At 32.9% G+C, this 16,521-nt stretch overlaps 1 protein-coding gene across 4 annotated transcripts in view; it reads left to right on the forward strand.

Annotated features, from left to right (window-relative positions):
- KIAA1328 (KIAA1328 ortholog) overlaps positions 1 to 16,521 on the forward strand; it is a 371,762-nt gene that overhangs the window by 340,939 nt on the left and 14,302 nt on the right. Inside the window, exon 10 of one of the 4 annotated variants that reach the window (XM_068562572.1) lies at positions 13,777 to 13,833. The exons of the other annotated variants lie outside the window; for them this stretch is intronic. Within the exon in view, the coding sequence (XP_068418673.1) occupies positions 13,777 to 13,807 (31 nt within the window). The 3' untranslated portion in view covers positions 13,808 to 13,833. Of the gene's footprint in view, positions 1 to 13,776; positions 13,834 to 16,521 lie in introns of those variants that run through there. 4 annotated transcript variants of the gene reach the window in all.

The following is a 16,521-nucleotide window of genomic DNA, read 5'->3' on the forward strand; positions in this document are numbered from 1 at the left end:
CATACTCTTATATTACTTGAGCAATTATAATTGTTTAAGAAAACAATTGTGACAAGGTAGTTTCATTTATTATTTATTGCATACTTTACATTAAGAATACACTGTTTCTTGCCCTCGTTTCCAGTGTAATGAGGGAGACAGACATTAAACAAATAAACCCATATAAATAAATAATTACAAATTGTGATAAATGCTAGGAAGAAAAAAAAACAGATTATTATGAGAAAAAAATAACTAGGGCAATCTAATTTAGATAGTGGAGTTAAGGAACGCTTTTCTGAAGCAGTGATATTTCAGTTGATATCTAGTAGGATGAATTACAGTTTTACAGGAGAAAAATAGGTAGATAGTTGATATTCAAGTGTTTATCTTGTTATTCTTAACGATACATAAATACTATATGCACTCTTCTGTATTAAAAAGTAGAAAAGGGAGAGAAAGGAAAGAGAATGAGAGAGAGAAAACATTCCTAACAGATGAAAGAGCAAATATGCAGGTCTTAAAGCAGGAAATAACTTGTCCATTCCAGAAATAGAAAGAAGGCCATTGTAGCTGGATTGTAGTGAGTGAAGCAGAAAGTCATATGTGAAATGAGAAAGGAGAAGCAGGCAGGAGACAGGACATTCGGGGTCTTGTTCCCAAGAAATGGAACCAATTAGGAGAGAGAGATATAGAGAGTGTTATTGTAAGGAATTCATGAGTTGTGAGGAAATTCAGTAAGAGTTGATGTTTGCGGTCTTGACACTGAAATCCTTAAGGCAGGTCAGCAGGCTGGAAATTCAGGCAGAATATCTATGTTGCAGTCTTAAGACAATTCCTTCTCCTGCAGAATATCTATGCTGCAGTCTGAAAACAGAATTCCTTCTCCATTAGGAAACCTCAGTCCTTGCTCTTAAGGCCGCCCTTAAGAACACACACACATTATAGAAGATAATTTGCTTTAAAGTCAACTGGTAAATGTTAATTATATCTAAAAAATATTTTCTGGACTGCTGTTTGACCAAACAACTGAGTACCACATCCTAGCCAAGATGACACATAACTTACCCATCACACTGCCCTTGTTAGCTGTTTTATACTTAAGTGCAAGGGGCTGTCCCTGAACGGGATTGACAGGATCCATTTTGACTTTGTAAAAGTTCACTCTGGTTGCTCTGTGGAAGAGAACAGGAGTAAAATGGGAAACCATTGAGGCTGTTGCAGTAATACAGATGAGAGACGATAGGAACTGGGACCCAAAGGTTGAAATGGAATAAGAACAATCAAGACATAATATATTTAGGAAGCAGAACCAACAGGACCTTACAGGGGAGAGGGCAGTAAATAGAGGGAGGTGTCGAGGATGATTCTTAGGTTTTGGCTTTAGTAATGGAGCAGATGAAAGAGCTTTTGTTGAAATGAGAAAACTGGGAGCGGAGGAAGCAAATTTAGCCATGGGGAGAAGGTAGGTATGAGGCAAAGATGAAGACTTTGGTTTAGGGAAAGTTAAGTTGGAGATGCTTCGAGATGTCCAGTGGAGAAATCATGTAAATGATTGGATTTTGGATCTTGGACTAAAGATAATAAATTCGAGAATTGGCACGGAGATGTTATATAATACTGAGGTCGGCGCAAAAGGAAGAGTGAAAGGAGAAAAGCAGAAAAGAGACCTCTGACCTAAGCCCTGAGGAATGTCAGTATTTTTAAGTTGGATGCAAGAAAAAGAGCTAGCAAATTATTTTGAGAAGTGGCCCAAAAAGCCAGAAGAAATTCAGGAGTTTGTAATGTCATGGAAACCAAGAACAGAGAGAAAAGTGTTTCAAGGAGGCGGATATGGTCAATTCTGTAGAATGAGTCTAAGAGGTCAAAATATTATAATTGAAATGTCCACTGGATTTGCCAAAATGGAGGTTTTTTGGTGACCTTGGGAAGAATGGTTTCAAGAAAGTGGTCAGGAGAAAGCCAAGTTGAAGTGATTGCTGACCAAATGAGAGGTGAGGAAGAAGTGACAGTGCGTGCTACCGTTTCAAAAAGCTTGTTATAGAAAGAAGCAGAAGGGAATATGAGTTAAGGGAGGATTTCTTTTTAATTTTGTACTGTGGAAGTTTTCAAATGCACACAAAAATAGAATATAATGGACCCATATGCTTTACTGAGTTTCAGCAACCTTCAGTGTTCACTATTCCCTCTTAATCCCAGACATCATATCATTTTACCACTTCAATATGTATTTACCACTTCAATATGTATTTCTAACAGATAATGATTTTTTAAAACATAACCACAATACCACTAACACGCCCCCAACAAAATAAAAGTTCTTTAATATCATCTAGTACTCTGTCCATATTCAGTTTTTCCTCATTTGTTTCAAACATACATATTTATCATTGATTTTTTTAATCACTATTCAATTAAAGTCTACATACTGCTTTTGGCTGATGGATCTCTCAAATCTCTTTTAATCTAGAACAGGTTTCCCTTCTTTTGTAATGACATTTATTTGTTGAAGTAGCTGAGTCATTTGTTTTGTAGAATTTCACATATTCTGGGACTTAGATAATTATATCCTTATATCATTTAGCCTCTTCCTCTGTACTTTGCATTTCATGCAAATTGACAAAGTAGATCGAGAGGTTTGATTAAAGTCTAATTGTTCTATAGTAAGAATACTTCATAGGTGATGCTGTGTACTTCCTGTTGTAATACATTAGGAAGAAAATAATTACTGGTTGTCCTATTTTCATGATTTTTAAGATGTATCTGTGCTTAGATGATGTCATCCTGATCCATCTATTATAAAGGTCACTATTGACCTTTCACTTAGGAATTTAGCAGCCATTGATGACTGCTAACTAGATTAGGGGCTGCAAAATGACGATTTTTCTATTGTTATTCCCTCTTCATTTATAAGCTACGATTTTTCTAAAAAAAGGACTTTAAGGATGTTTTTTAATTTTGGAAGGTACCAGGTAATGCTGATGGCAATGATTTAGTAGAGAGAGAAAAACTGATGCTGAAGAAGAGAGAAGAGATGATCAAATGATGTTGATCCCCAAGAAGGTGACAGGGGATGGGATTCAGAGCAGATAAGGAAGGGTCCGCTTTTGTTAGGAGATGGTCCACTTCTTCCATTGTAAGGGAGGGAAGAAACAAGACAGATGCAGATGCAAGGAAGTTGGTAATTGGGTGATCAGAAGAGTAATTTAGTTTCCTTAGTTCCCTGTGGTTATATTTTTTCAATGAAGTACACAGCAAAGTCATTGACTAGGAGGTGGAGAAATTGGGGGAAGGAAGTAGGGGAGCAAAAGTTTTAATTTTGCTTTTATGTTTAGTGACAACTTTAAAAAAACTGTGAAAATTTCTGTAATGCCAATGGCTTTATTGGAGCCCTCAAACGAAAATTACTTTTTCTTAGAAATCTTATCTTTCAAAGGGATTCCTGAAAGCTGTCTAATCTCTTTGATGGAAGAAGAAATCAAGAATTTGTTCCAATATACTATTCTGTCTGTGTTTTCTCTATTCCTTCCTGAGATCTTAACCTGATTCTTCTTGTTAGTTAATTCTTGATGTTGATTTGGATCACACTGATATACATTTTTGAAAACGTGATTGTTTGCCTCTGAGATCCGTTTCATCCTGTGAATGTCTTACTTGTCCTTTTGGTCCCTGAGAAACTGGAAGTGTGGATTGCCATTACATGAATTCATGCAGCTTTTTTCTTGTAACTTTAATCTGGGTATTTTGGGAAATAAATGCGTTATGTTCTGACACCTCTAGAATGCAAATGGTAGGTATATTTCCAAAAGTGTTACTTTTGGAAATAGTAAAATTATAGTAAATAGTAAAATAGTAATTATTTTAAGCAAAATAATTAACATTTGCAGGCAAGGTTAAATACCTCAAGTGGCAAAACCTAAATACCATAAGGAAGCAGGATACCCTCTTAAAGCATATTATTTTTTTAATTGAAGTATAGTTGATGTATAATATCATGTTAGTTTCAGGTGTAGGACATAGTGATTTGGCATTATGAAATGATCACCACAGTGAGTCTAATAACCATTTGTCCCCATACAAAGTTATTGCAATATTATTGACCATATCCCTTATGCTGTATGTTACATCCCCGTGGCTTATTTTATAACTGAAGGTTTGTACGTCTTAATCCCCTTTACCTATTTCATCCATCCTCCCACCTTCCTCCCCTCAGGCACACACCCATTTGTGCTCTGTATCTATGAGTCTGTTTTCATTTTGTTTTCTTTGTTTTGTTTTTTGGTTTCCAAATATAAGTGAGATCATACAGTATTTGTCTTTCTCTGTCTGACTTATTTCACTTAGCATGATACCCTCTAGAATCATCCATGTTGTCGCTAGAGGCAGATTTCTTTCTTTTTTTAATGGCTAAGTAACATTCCATTGTATATGTATACCACATCTTCTTTATGCATTTATCTATCAGTGGACACTTAGGTCACTTCCACATCTTGGCTATTGTAAATAATGCTGCAGTGAACACTAGGGTGCATATGTCTTTTCAGATTAATATTTTTGTTTTCTTTGGGTAAATACCCAGGAGTGGAATTGTTGGATCATATGATTTGAGGGGCCTTCATACTGTTTTCCATAGTGGCTGCACCAATTTACAATCCCATCAACAGCATTCTACACATCCTTGCCAACAGTTATTATTTGTTGTCTTTTTGGTAATAGTCGTTCTGACAGGTGTGAGGTGGTATCTCACTGAGGTTTTGATTTGCATTTCTCTGACGATTAGTGATGTTGAGCATATTTTCACGTTGTCTGTTGGCCATCCACTTGTCTTCTTTGGAAAAATGTCTATTCATATCCTCTGCCCATTTTTATTTGGGTTGTTTGGTTTTTTTTTTATAACGAAATTCATAATTCATTCTTTATTTTTTAAATTTTTTACATTTATTTATTTATGGCTGTGTTGGGTCTTCGTTTCTGTGCGAGGGCTTTCTCTAGTTGTGGCAAGCGGGGGCCACTCTTCATCGTGGTGCGTGGGCCTCTCACTATCGTGGCCTCTCTTATTGCGGAGCACAGGCTCCAGACGCACAGGCTCAGTAGTTGTGGCTCACGGGCCTAGTTGCTCCGTGGCATGTGGGATCTTCCCAGACCAGGGCTCGAACCCATGTCCCCTGCATTGGCAGGCAGATTCTCAACCACTGTGCCACCAGGGAAGCCCCTGTTTGTTTTTTTTAATGTTGAGTTACATGAGTTCTTTGTATATTTTGGATATTAAATCCTTATTGCATATATTGTTTGCAGATATCTTCTCCCATTAAGGAGGCTGCCTTTTCCTTTTTTTTTTTATTGGAGTATAATTGCTTTACAATGTTGTGTTAGTTTCTGCTGTATAACAAAGTGAATCAGCTATATGTATACATATATCCCCATATCCCCTCCCTCTTGCATCTCCCTCCCACCCTCCCTATCCCACCCCTCTAGATGGTCACAAAGCACCGAGCTGATCTCCCTGTGCCATGTGGCTGCTTCCCACTAGCTATCTATTTTACATTTGGTAGTGTATATATGTCCATGCCACTCTCTCACTTCGTCCCAGCTTACCCTCCCCCCTCCCAGTGTCCTCAAGTCCATTCTCTACGTCTGCATCTTTATTCCTGTCCTGCACCTAGGTTCTTCAGAACCTTTTTTTTTTTTAGATTCCATATATATGTGTTAGCATACTGTATTTGTTTTTCTCTTTCTGACTTACTTCACTCTGTATAACAGACTTTAACTCCATCCACCTCACTACAAATAACTCCATTTCGTTTCTCTTTATGGCTGAGTAATATTCCATTGTATATATGTGCCACATCTTCTTTATCCATTCATCTGCTGATGGACACTTAGGTTGCTTCCATGTCCTGGCTATTGTAAATAGAGCTGCAATGAACATTGTGGTACATGACTCTTTTTGAATTATGGCTTCTCATGCTGTCAAAACCTAAAAGAAGTGAGACCTTCATTCTCATAAAAATTTGTCATGGATATGATTTCTGAGCTCACCCTACACTTGTAGGAACGTTTTTCTGACTTGGATGCAAATGCAGAGAAAGGATATTTCTACATTGCAAAATTCGTTTAACTGTGCCATTCTGCCTAACCATCAATTGGAGTGATTAGTCTTCAATGTAATGACATGCTAAAAGGCAAATATTAAGAGAAGAAACTAATAGAATTCTATATATATTAAATTAAAGTCATATGCTTGTGGATTAATATCACTATTTGACAATACCTGTCTTCATTTCCACATATGAGATATATTTAAAATATATTAAATATATTTCATATATTTTAAATATATATTGTATATTAAATATCACATATATAAATATAATTTTATATATTACATTAAATATCAATATTTAAATTGTATAATATATTGATATATTGCTAATAATTATTAATTATTATATAATTAATAATATAATAATTAATTGTAATTATATACTTGTTCATATATTATGTATTATATTATATATTATTATTAATAATTATATATGATATATTACATTATATATTTTCAAGTTTATATAATATATAATATAATACATAATATATAATATTAATATACTAATATATATTATACATTTTAATAGATGTTAATATAATATAAGAATATATATCATATATAACATTAATATTATAAATATATGTTATATATTATTTTATATATAATATATATAAATATATTACTATAAATATATAATAATTATATGTTATTTCATATAAATATATTATTTATATATAATACTATATAACATATGTTAATAATAATATTAATACTATATATTATATACATTATATTAATATATACTATAATATATTATATATAATGTATTATATAATGTATATATAACAATATATTATATATTATAATATAGTAAATATAATGTATATAATATATTATATGCATCATATTAATAATATATGTATTGTAGTATATAATATATAATATATATAATATAATATATTATATGTAATTTTAAATGTTATAATGTATTATAATATATGTAATGCACAATATATAATATATAATAATATATGTTATATATTATTATATATCATATTATTATGTTATGTATTATATCTTCTATATTATATTTTATATGTTTTATATATTATACTTTATATATAATTATAATAATTATATATTATGATATATATTATATGTATTATATTTTATATATTATACATTTTATATGTATTATATATTATAACTATACTATAATTATGTTATAATTATACTTATATAATTAAATATATTAATGTTAATATTATATTTAATGTTTTATATATTTATTTTATAACATATTTAATAAAATATATTACATATATTAAATATATTTCCTATATATTTATATGTATATTAAAATGTTAAAAATCTCATTACAGATCAGCATTAACAGATGAACATTTTCAATTTGGATGATAGGGAACATTAACTTTGAACCCTAATTAACTGAAATTATTTCCCCTCCCCCTCCAAAAAAAAAGAATTCTAGTCTTCTCATTAGTGGACCTGAATGAAAAATGTTAAAAGTATACTCAATTATTCTATTTTTAATTTTGCCAATATAAACTTTGTGGAATTTGTTTTCTCCCTTGTTATATAAGAAAACCTTCTCATGGATTTTGCTTCTCGGCAACAAAGCCTAAAATATTTACTATTTGGTCCTTTACAGAAAAACATTTCTGACCCCTCCCATGGACAGCCAATCACAGGCATTGAACTAGAGGACTGACCACTGCCCAGATCCCACACTGTCTGCTGGGTAGGATGCATATAGGATTTATCCAAATAACACTGCAAATACTTTGAAAACTTAACTGACATTATAGCAACATTAAGAAAACCATTTAGAACTATGTCCTGAACCAATCCTAGTTTAATGCCTGCTACAATAGAACAAAACAAAACAAAATCAGCAGTCTCCTTAGGATTTAAACAATACCCAGGTGACATAAATATTCAAAATGTCCAGGATACCGTCTAAAATTACTTAGCATATGAAGAACCTTGAAAATCTCATCTCCCAAGAGTTTGATTGTCTTTTAATCAATAGATGCCAAACCTGGGATGACACAGATGTAGCATTTATCAGACAACTTTAAAGCAACTATTATAACCATGCTTCATGAAGTAAGGGTCAACACACTTCAAACGTATGGAAACACAGAAAATATCAGCATAGAAATAGAAAATATAAAGAGCCAAATGCATATTTTAGAACTAAAAAAGTAAAGTAACTGAAAATTTATAATCCACTGGATGAGCTTAATAGCAGAATAGAAATGACAGAGGAAAGAGTCAGTAAGCTTGTGGATAAATCACTGGAGATTATCCAGTCTGGACAACAGAGAGAAAAAAAAAGATTGAAAAAGATATAGAAACAGAGCCTCATCAAATTGTGTGAGTATACTAGAAAGAGAAAAAACATAAAGTACAAAAATATTAGAAGAAAATATATTCAGTAAAAGACACAAGATTCAAGAAGCTCAGCAAACCCAAGCAAGATCAATTCAAAGAAATCTCTCCTAGACCCACCATAATTAGACTTGTAAAAACTATATAGAAAGAATACTGGAAATTGCCAGAGAAAATGGACATATATCATATAGGGGAACAACAATTCGAATGACTATATATTTCTCATCAGAAATCAAGGACAATAGAAGTTATAAAATGCTGAGGGAAAAGACCTCTCAACTCAGAATTCTATCTCCAGTGAAAATATCTTTGACGAATAAAGGTGAAATGAAGAAGCTCTCAGATGAAGGGAACAGAATTCATCAACAGCAGACCTGCTCTAAAAGAAATGCTAAAAGTACTTCAGATGAAGTATTGGGAAAGATAAATAAAACTGTCCCTGTTCAAAGATGAAATGATGTCTACATAGAAAATCCCATGGACTCTACAGAGAAGTTCCTAGAACTAAATGAGTTTATTAAGGGTTGCAGGATAAAAGGCCAACACACAAAATTCAATAGTACTTCTATTTACTAACAAAGAGCAATTGGAAACTGAAATTAATACGACAATGCCATTCGCAATAGTTCCAAATAATTGCAGCAGTCTACCTTTAAGTAATATCATGCATTTCATGTATGGTATAAGACCCATACAACAGTATACTCTCACTTTCCCCCCTCCCAGCTTTTGTGCTATTTTTATTATACATTTAATTTATACAGATGTATACACCAGTTTGTGTCCATCCAAATTTCTATCCAGTATCATTTTGAGACTTCTTTATATATTCTGGATAGAAGTCTTTTGTTTGATGTGTGATTTCCAAGTATTTTCTTCCAGTATAGAACTTGTCTTTTCATTCTCTTAATGTATCTTTCACAGATAAAATGTTTTTAATTTTGATAAAATCTAATTAATTTTTTATTTTATACATTGTGCTCTTGATGTCGTATTTAAAATTTCTTTGACTAACTCCAGGTCACAGATGTTTTTTCCTATATTTTCTTTTAAAAGTTTTACAATTTATGTTTCACTCTTAAACCTATGATCCATTTAGATTAATTTTTTAAAAAGACTATTTTTTTAGAGCAGTTTTGGGTTCACAGAAAAATTAAGAGGAAGATAAAGAAATTTCTCATATATACCCTGTCCCCACACCTGCATAACTTCCCTTATTATCAACAAACCCCACCTGAGAGGTACATTTGTTACAACTGATGCATGAACCTACATTGACCTATCATAATCAGTTAAAGTCCATAGTTTACATTATGGTACACTCTGGGTGTTGTACATTCTATGAGTTATGGCAAATTTATAATGACATGTATCCATGGTTATAGTATCATACAGCGTGTTCTCACTGCCGTAAAACCCCTCTGTGCTCTGCCTATTCATCCCACTTCCCCAACCCCTGGCAACCAATGATCTTTTTACTGTCTCTGTCGTTTTGCCTTTTCCAGAATGTCATATAGATGGAATCATTAGGTATGTAGCCTTTCCAGATTGGCTACTTAGTAATATGCATGTAAAGCCCCTCCATGTTTTTTCATGACTTAACAGCTCATTTCTTTTTAGTGCTGAATAATATTCCATTGTCTTTATGTCCCACATTCATTCACATCATTATTTGTCCATTCACCTTCTAAAGGACATCTCGGTTGCTTCCAAGTTTTGGCTATTATGAGTAAAGCTGCTATAAACATCTATGCGCGGGTTTTTGTGTGGACATAAGTTTTCAGCTTTTTGGGGTAAATGTCAAGGAGCATGATTACTGGATCATAGGGTAAGAATATGTATAGTCTGGTAAGAAACTGCCAAATTGTGTTCTAAAGTGGCTGTGCCGTTTTGCATTTCCACCAGCAATGAATGAGAGTTCCTGCTGCTCCACATCCTCACCAGTATTTAGTGTTGTCAGTGTTCCAGATTTAGGCCATTCTAATAGGTGTGTAGTAGTATCTCATTGTTGTTTTAATTTACATTTCCCTGATGACATAGATGTGGGCATCTTTTCATATGCTTATTTGCCATCTATGTATCTTCTTCGGAAAGGTGTCTGTTAAGATCTTTGGTCCATTTTTTAATCAGGTCATTTGTTTTCTTATTGTTGAGTTGTAAGTGTTCTTTGTATGTTTTGGATAATAGTATTTTATCAGATGTGGGTTTTGCAAATATTTTCTCCCTGTCTGTGGCTTCTCTTCTCATTCTCTTGAGATTGTCTTTTGCAGAGCAGAAGTTTTAAATTTTAATGAAGTCCATTTTATCAATTATTTCTTTCATGGGTAGTGCCTTTGGTGTGGTATTTATGTAGTAATCATTATACCCAAGGTCTTCTAGGTTTCCTCCTATTTATCTTCTAGGAGTTTTATAGTTTTGCATTTTATATTTTGAGTTAATTGTTGTGGAAGGTGTAGGGTCTGTGTCCAGATTCATCTTTTTGCATATGGATATCTAGTTGTTCCAGGCCCCATCTTTGAGCATTTGTTGAAAAGGTTATCTTTGCTCCATTGCCTTTGCTCCTTTTTCAGAGATCAATTGATTATATCAATACTTATGTGGGCTGTCTATTCTGTTTCATTGATCTATTTGTCTGTTTTTTTTTGTTTTTTTTTTTTGCCGGTACACACTGTCTTGATTACTGTAGCTTTATAGTAAGTTTTGAAGTCAGGTAAAGTCACTCCTCAACTTTTTTCTCTTCCTTCATTTTTGTGTTGTCTATTCTGGATCTTTTGCCTCTCCACATTAACTTTAGAATCAGCTTGTCAATATCCACAAAATAACATGCTGGGATTTTGATTGGGATTGATTATGTTGAATCTGTAGGTCAACTTGTGAAGAACTGATTTCTTAACAATATTGTCTTCCTATCCATGAATGTGGAATACCTCTTCATTTATTTAGTTCTTCTTTGGTTTTGTTCATCAGAGTTTTGTAGTTTTCCTCATATAAATCTTATACATATTTTGTTAGATTTATACCTAAGCATTTCATTGGGGGGGGGGTGCTAATTTTATTTCAAATTCTATCTGTTCATTTCTACTATAGAGGAAAGCAGTTGACTTTTGTATGTCAACCTTGTATACTGCAACATTGGTTATAATTGCTTATTAGTTCCAGGAGGGTTTTGTTGATTCTTTTGAATCTCTACATAGAAAATCATGTCATCTGTGAACAAAGACAGTTTTATTTCTTCCTTTCCAATCTGTATACCTTTTATTTCCTTTTCTGATCTTAATCATTAGCTAGCATTTCCAGTATGATGTTGGAAAGGAGTGGTGAAAGGATATTCTTGCCTTGTATCTGAACTTAGTGGGAAAGCTACAAGTTTCTCAACATTAAATATGTTACCTGTAGGTTTTTTGTAGATGTTCATATCAAGTTGAGGAATTTCCCTGTATTCCTAGTTTACTGAGAGTTTTTACCATGAATGGGTGTTGGATTTGTCAAATACTTTTTCTACATTTATTGATATGATAATGTGTTTTTTTTAACCTGTTGATGTGATGAATTACATTAATGGATTTTTTAAATGTTGAATCAGCCTTGCATTACTGAGATAAATCCCACTTGGTTGAGAATTTTTCCATCTGTGCTCATAAAAGATATTGGTCTGTAGTTTTCTTTTCTTGTAATCTCTTTGTCTGGTTTTGGTATTACAGTAATCTGGCCTCATAGAATGTGTTGGGAAGAATTCCCTCTGCTTCTGTCCTCTGAAAAAGGCTGTAGAGAATTCTTATAATTTATTCCTTAGATGTTTGCTAGAGTTCACCAGTAAACCAATGTGGGCCTTGTGCTTTCTATTTTGGAAGGTTACTAATTATTGATTCAATTTATTTAATAGATAAAGGCCTATTCAGTTGTCTATTTCTTCTTGTGTGAGATTTGGCAAATTGTGTCTTAAGGAATTGTTCCTTTTCATCTAGATTATTACATTTATGAGCATAGAGTTATTCATAGTATTCTTTGATTATCCTTTTAATGTCCATAGGCTCTGTAGTGATATACTTTCATTTCTAATGTTAGTTATTTGTGCCATCTGTTTTGCTTTGTTTTGCTTTTAATTAGCCTGGCTAAAGACTTATTGATTTTATTGATCTTTTCAAAAAACTAGCTTTTGGTTTCATTGATTTTTCTCTGTTGATTTCCTGTTTTCAGTTACACTGATTTCTGCTCTACTTCCTATTATTTCTTCTCTTCTGCTTACTTTAGATTGTTTTTGTTAATTTTTATTGGAGTATAGTGGCTTTACAATGTTGTGTTAGTTTCTGCTGTACAGCAAAGTGAATCAGATGTACGTATACATACGTCCCCTCTTTTTGGATTTAATTTGCTCTTCTTTTTCTGGTTTCCTAAAGTGGACATGTAGATGATTGATTTTAGATTTCTTTTTTTCTAATGTATGCATTCAATGCTATAAATTTCCCTCTAAGCACTGCTTTCACTGTATCCCATAAACTGTGACAAGTTATGTTTTCATTTCTATTTAATTCAAAATATATTTAAGTTTATCTTAAGATTTCTTCTTTGACCATTTGTTATTTAGAAGTGTGCTGTTTATTCTCCATGTATTTTGGCTTTTCCAGTTATCTTTCTGTTATTGATTTCTAATTTAATTCCATTGTGGTCTAATAGCAGACATTATATATATGATTATTGACATGACATTATATATATGATTATGATATGACATTATATATATGATTTCTATTTTTTTCAGTTTGTTAAGATGTGTTTTATGGCCCAGAATGTGTTCTGTCTTGGTGAATGTACAGTTAATTTTTGTATAAGTTATGAGGTTTATGCTAAAGTTTGTTTGTTTTTGCATATGATGTCTAGTTGTTGAAACTAGACACTAACACTATTTGTTGAAAAGGTTATCCTTTCTCCACTGAATTTACTTTGTACATCTGTAAAAACCTCAGTTGATCATATTTGTGTTGGTATATTTCTGGACTCTCTCTGTTTTTCTATTGATCTGTCTATCCATTCTTCACTAATACCACGTTGTCTTGATTAATGTAGCTTTACAGTAAGTCTTAAAATCATGTTATATGAGCCCTCCGGCTTTGTTTTTTTCTTCAAAATTATTGTGGCTACTTTAGTTCCTTCTTCTTCCCTGTAAGAAACGTAGTCTTAGATAAAATGTAAATATTATAGGAAAATATAAATGTAATAACATGACTAAAAGATTTTACTCTGTTATTTGTGCCTTTTAATGTGTTATATTAAAATTGTTCTTGATTAGAGGATCTCCCATATACCCATCGACTTTCTGGTAAATTCTTTAGCCTCCGTCCAAGGTGCACTGACTTTGCATAGTATTCACTCTGTGGCTTATACACACTTCAAGAAGAAATATATTAAATTAGGATTAACAGAGTCCTTTTGTGACAGCGCCTCTGCTGAATGGAGAACAAGAGATAGAAAGGTAAGTTTCTGAGTATTACCCTCAATTCTGTGTCTGCACATATCTGACTTTCTCTCCATCTATATGAGTAGTTCTTCTATGAGGTCTGCAGCCTCATAGGCAGGCTCAAGACCACCCTTTTTTCTTAACTAACCTTTTTGCTGATGTTTGACAGATGATTGGGAAGCACTTATAAAATATGCGATATCTTCTATTTTTCAGAAACCTGAATGCCAGCCTAGGTTTGCTTTAGCAATTAAAAAGTAGGAAACTTTTGAGAGGAACTGTTTTAGGATTCCTGAGAAGACCTATTTTAGGTCTCCTAGTCCAGTGTGGTAATTGGTTATCCTTCTACCTTCTTTATAAATTCATTCTGTCTTAAATTGGTACTATTCCTTTTCTCCCACTGAGGTAAGACTAATATATAGGGATATAAAGAACCATAAGAAGGATTATGAACAAATATTTCCTATAAATATAGATGTTTTAAACCCTAAAATAATCATAAAAATCTGAGTAAATATAAAGAATAATACTATATAACCAGGAAGAATGTATTCTAATAATTAAAATATGGCTACTATTTTGGAAGCCAAAAATAGAATATTTCTTAACAATATGCCAAAGAAGAAAAAGTGTATTATCGTCTCAGTATATACTTAAAAGTTACTTGGTAAAATTAATTTTTCATTCCTGCTTTTAGTAAGCCAAAAGAGAAAATACTTCTTAATAGAATAAAGAACATCTAGATGAGAAATACTTAATAGTGATAAAATAGAATAATTTCTGTTTAGATCAGAATTATACAAAGGTGGCTATAAAACTTGTATTGCCCTGGAAGTTCTAGCCAATACAATAACATAAGAAAAAATGATACAAATATGGGAGAACACATAAACCTTATGATTATATTCATTGTAATTGTTCACCCATAAAACCCATAAAAATCAATTGAAAAAAATAAAGAATTGAGAGTTCAATAATGTACAAAACTCAATCACTATAGGGACTTCCTTGGCGGTCCAGTGGTTAAGACTCCGCTTTTCCAATGCAGAGGACGTGGGAACTAAGATCCCACATGCCGTGTGGTGTGGCCCCCCAAAAGAAAACCAAAAAACTCAATTACTATAAATCTTGATACCAACATTACCTATTTGAAAGATAAAGTGGGGAGGGGGAAACTCATTTGTAATAGCGATGAAAAAACTCAGAAATTTCTAATAATAAACATAGAAATTTATGAACCTTTCTGCAGATGTTTCCTAGCTAAGATGATTAATTGAGAACTTGTATTTATCTCTTCTATTTCCTGAGACACCAGTAAGATGAGAGTAAATTAATGTTTTTAAAGGTGTAAATCCACAAGAATAAATGGGAGAAGAGTCATCAATATACCTGAGATTTATATACATTTTTGGAAAATGGAAAATGAATGGAGGGTTAGTAACTTACTGGACAGGACAGAGGAAGCTACCACATAGAAAGCACTGAGAAGGGTATTCAAATGAAAAGAGATTGATGTCACAGAACTTTGTAAAAGTTTGGGAATTGGAAGCAACATGAACAATAAAGAATGGTGATATGAGGTAGAACTAAAAATAGTATGAGGTGGACATTTGAAGCAAGAATCAAAAAACCCAGTACTCCTGCCACAGTGCCATATATGGAATATTAGTCCCAGACAAAAGACTGGAGATGAATTCTCTGGAGAAATTCAACAGAGAAGAGAAGACTCAGGAATGTCATGTACTTTGGAAGATTAGATGAGCGCTGAAAATGGGATGAATTCAAAGTATACAAATGGAAAAGGTCGACCTCCTTCCCTGTCCCAGAAGTAGACCACATCTCCCTCCCAGAATACTGAAAGATTCTTCTCTGAAGAAGCTTAATAGTCCCAGAAAAAAGACCTCCAAATACTGACATGAAGTGACACATCCACTTTAGAGAACAGTCTGGCAGTTCCTTAAAAGGTTAAACATAGAATTTGCAATCCCACCCTTAGGTATCGACCCAAGAGAAATGAAAACATGTTTACTAAAAACACATACATGACTGTTCATAGCAGCACTGTTCACAATAGCCAAAAGATAGGAAACAATCCAGTGTCTATCATGTGATGAAAGATAAATTAAATGTGGTATATCCATACTGTGGCATATTATTTGGCAACAAAAAGGAATGTAATAGGGAGTGACTGCTAATGGGTAGTTTCACGGGGGGGGAGGGGGGAAATGAAATGTTCTCAAATTAAATTATGATAGTTGCACAACTCTGTTAAACTAAAAACCACTGAGCTGAATGCTTTAAATAGGTGTACTTTTCTGTTTGTATATTTTACCTCAATAAAACAGTTTAAAGTTTATAAAGAAGCAATCAGCCACATCGAATGCTGGCGAGACGTTATGTAAGACAAGGACTACAAAATGTCCATTGGATTTAGCAGCATGGAAGTCACTGGTGAAATTTGATGAGTTCAATTTTAGTATAGAAGATGAAAGCCAGGTTGGAAAAAATTGAGAAATGGTGTGGTTATGGAAATGAAAGAATGTCTTAAGTGCTCTTAGTTATCTAGTAAACAGGAAAAGATTGAAGGTTCTAGAGTGGATAGTCAATACTAAAAGGTTCC

This window comes from Eschrichtius robustus, chromosome 14 (assembly GCF_028021215.1).
Source record: "Eschrichtius robustus isolate mEscRob2 chromosome 14, mEscRob2.pri, whole genome shotgun sequence".
In the NCBI taxonomy this organism is placed as follows: domain Eukaryota; kingdom Metazoa; phylum Chordata; class Mammalia; order Artiodactyla; family Eschrichtiidae; genus Eschrichtius; species Eschrichtius robustus.